The 2,204-nt window shown below is 36.6% G+C and overlaps 1 protein-coding gene across 1 annotated transcript in view; it reads left to right on the forward strand.

Moving 5' to 3' along the window:
* The window catches only part of LOC106874043 (integrator complex subunit 3), a 48,995-nt gene extending 46,822 nt beyond the window's left edge, over positions 1–2,173 (forward strand). The window contains exons 30-32 of the mRNA XM_014921606.2: positions 391–463; positions 1,117–1,264; positions 1,889–2,173. Of these exons, the coding sequence (XP_014777092.1) occupies positions 391–463; positions 1,117–1,264; positions 1,889–2,008 (341 nt within the window). The 3' untranslated portion in view covers positions 2,009–2,173. The remainder of the gene's footprint in view (positions 1–390; positions 464–1,116; positions 1,265–1,888) is intronic.
* Positions 2,174–2,204: the final 31 nt, after the last annotated feature.

The raw sequence follows: 2,204 nt of genomic DNA on the forward strand, positions 1-2,204 counted from the left end.
TATATATATATATATATATATATATATATATACTAATAATAATGATGGTGATGATAGCAATAATAATGGGACCCTGAGGAGATGGAGTATCCTATATTTTATAATATTTTATAATATTTTATGATATGTATTAATCATTCTGGATGTTCTATCGAAATGTACATAGGTCTATTTATTTGTTATTATTATTGTTATTGTTGTTGTAATAAAGTATTTTCAATGGATGATCAATTTTGAGCTCTATTTAAAGTTGATATATATATCATCATCATCATCATCGTTTAACGTCCGCTTTCCATGCTAGCATGGGTTGGACGATTTGACTGAGGACTGGTGATATATATATATATATATATATATATATATATTTGTTTTATATTCTTCTTCTAGTTTTGAACCATGAAAGTATGCAGCATGCCTTACAGCAAGTACAAATGACAGCGTCTGAGGTACAAAAAACAAAGTGAGTAATTTTTATTTTCCCAACTCCCATTTATCATCTCCCGTTTGAAGTCTGATTTAGGAATATATATAAAAGGGTAGAATATACAAATGTTCAACATTTTCAGTCAAAATAGATAAAAGTGTGTTTTGTACAAGACACACTTGCGTTGTTGAGTGGATGTAAACTGGACAGTGGCTCTTGGCTGTTTATTCCCAGGTCAGCCCTGACCTGGGAATAAACAGAGGTAATCTAGCTTTGGCTGTCTATTTTCCCCTTGCAGTCCAAGCCTGCTTTTTAAGCTGGACATAAAATGGTGGTGATGATGATGATGTATCCATGATTGTATTTATTATTGATTGCAACCTTCCTTATTTAAAGCCACAAGACGTGATTTGGTTGCTTTTCATTGACAGCATGGGGAGACAGACGCCAGATGATGATGGTGCTGCTAGTGATGTTTGTGTGTGTGTGTGTGTGTGTGTGTGTGCATATTTGTTCATACATGTTTGAGATTCAGGAGTGAACTATTTCCTTCTAAGTTTGCAAATATTCAAACTTATTTAGGGTTCTTGAAAATGAAGTTTCTCTTTGACATGACCTTAACAAATCAAAACAATTGCAACTATTTTGAATTGTGACTTAATGTTATTGTTGCATGTCTTCTTCAACAGATACAGTGACTTACTGGCCCTGGCAGAAGACTTTGATGACATGAAGACCACTCGTGTACTTAGAGGACGGAGAACCCGTGACAATTCCTCCACTAAAGTGATCAAAGTGAAAAAAGAGGAGACAGAAAGTGAAGCCAGCACTAGTGAGGTGAGTTATGCACAGTTGTCTCCCTTCACTTCGTAACGGCTTGATTCCGTCCCCCCCCCCACTTGCACGAGTGTACCGTGGAGGCAAAGAGAATTTAAATGCTACACCTCTTCGTTTCATTTACGTGATGAGTGAACGGTAGTAGTTTTCTCCCCTTTGACTCGAAGAATGAATAACGCCACAACAGTTGTCTCCCTTGCGATCTCGTAGTTCGTTCACGGATCTGTTTCGAAGACTGCAAGGAGCTGTATGGTTGCATATTCTATTAAATAGGTTACTCCAAGTGTCATATCGTTTGCAAATAGTCCTTTCATGTTATGTCCTGAAATCACGTTGATTGCGTTGGCTGAGTCTGCAACTTGCTGTCGTTTATCGTTACTGTCAGTGCTGGTGCCACATAACAAGCACCCAGTACATGTTAGGCAGGGCATCCAGCTGGAGAAACCACGCCAAAAACAGACAGTGGAACCTGGTGTGGCTGATGGCCTTTCCAGCTCCTGTCGAAATTTTGTCACAAAATCTAACTACATATATACACAACATATAGATTCATAGGAATACACTAGTTTGTGTGATTGTGTGTGTCTGTATATGATCCTTGTTTCTTTTTTTTTCTTGTCTTAGGAGGAAGATGTGAAACCGAAGCCGAAGAAACGGAAGAAAGGATCAGCCACAACAACAGCAACAACAACAGCATCATCATCATCAGCAACATCAGCTGCCATTGATGAGGACAGTGATTGAATTGTTGGACAAACAGACAGCCCGCCTGTGTTCTATTTTTATCTCACAATTCGTGTGTATGTGTGTATATATATATATATATATATATATATATATAAAATCTAATATTTACATGATAGATCTGTGAATATATATATATATATATATATATGTGCAGGTATGGGTGTGTGTATGTGTATATATATATATATATATA

This window comes from Octopus bimaculoides, chromosome 17 (assembly GCF_001194135.2).
Source record: "Octopus bimaculoides isolate UCB-OBI-ISO-001 chromosome 17, ASM119413v2, whole genome shotgun sequence".
NCBI classification, from domain to species: Eukaryota; Metazoa; Mollusca; class Cephalopoda; order Octopoda; family Octopodidae; genus Octopus; species Octopus bimaculoides.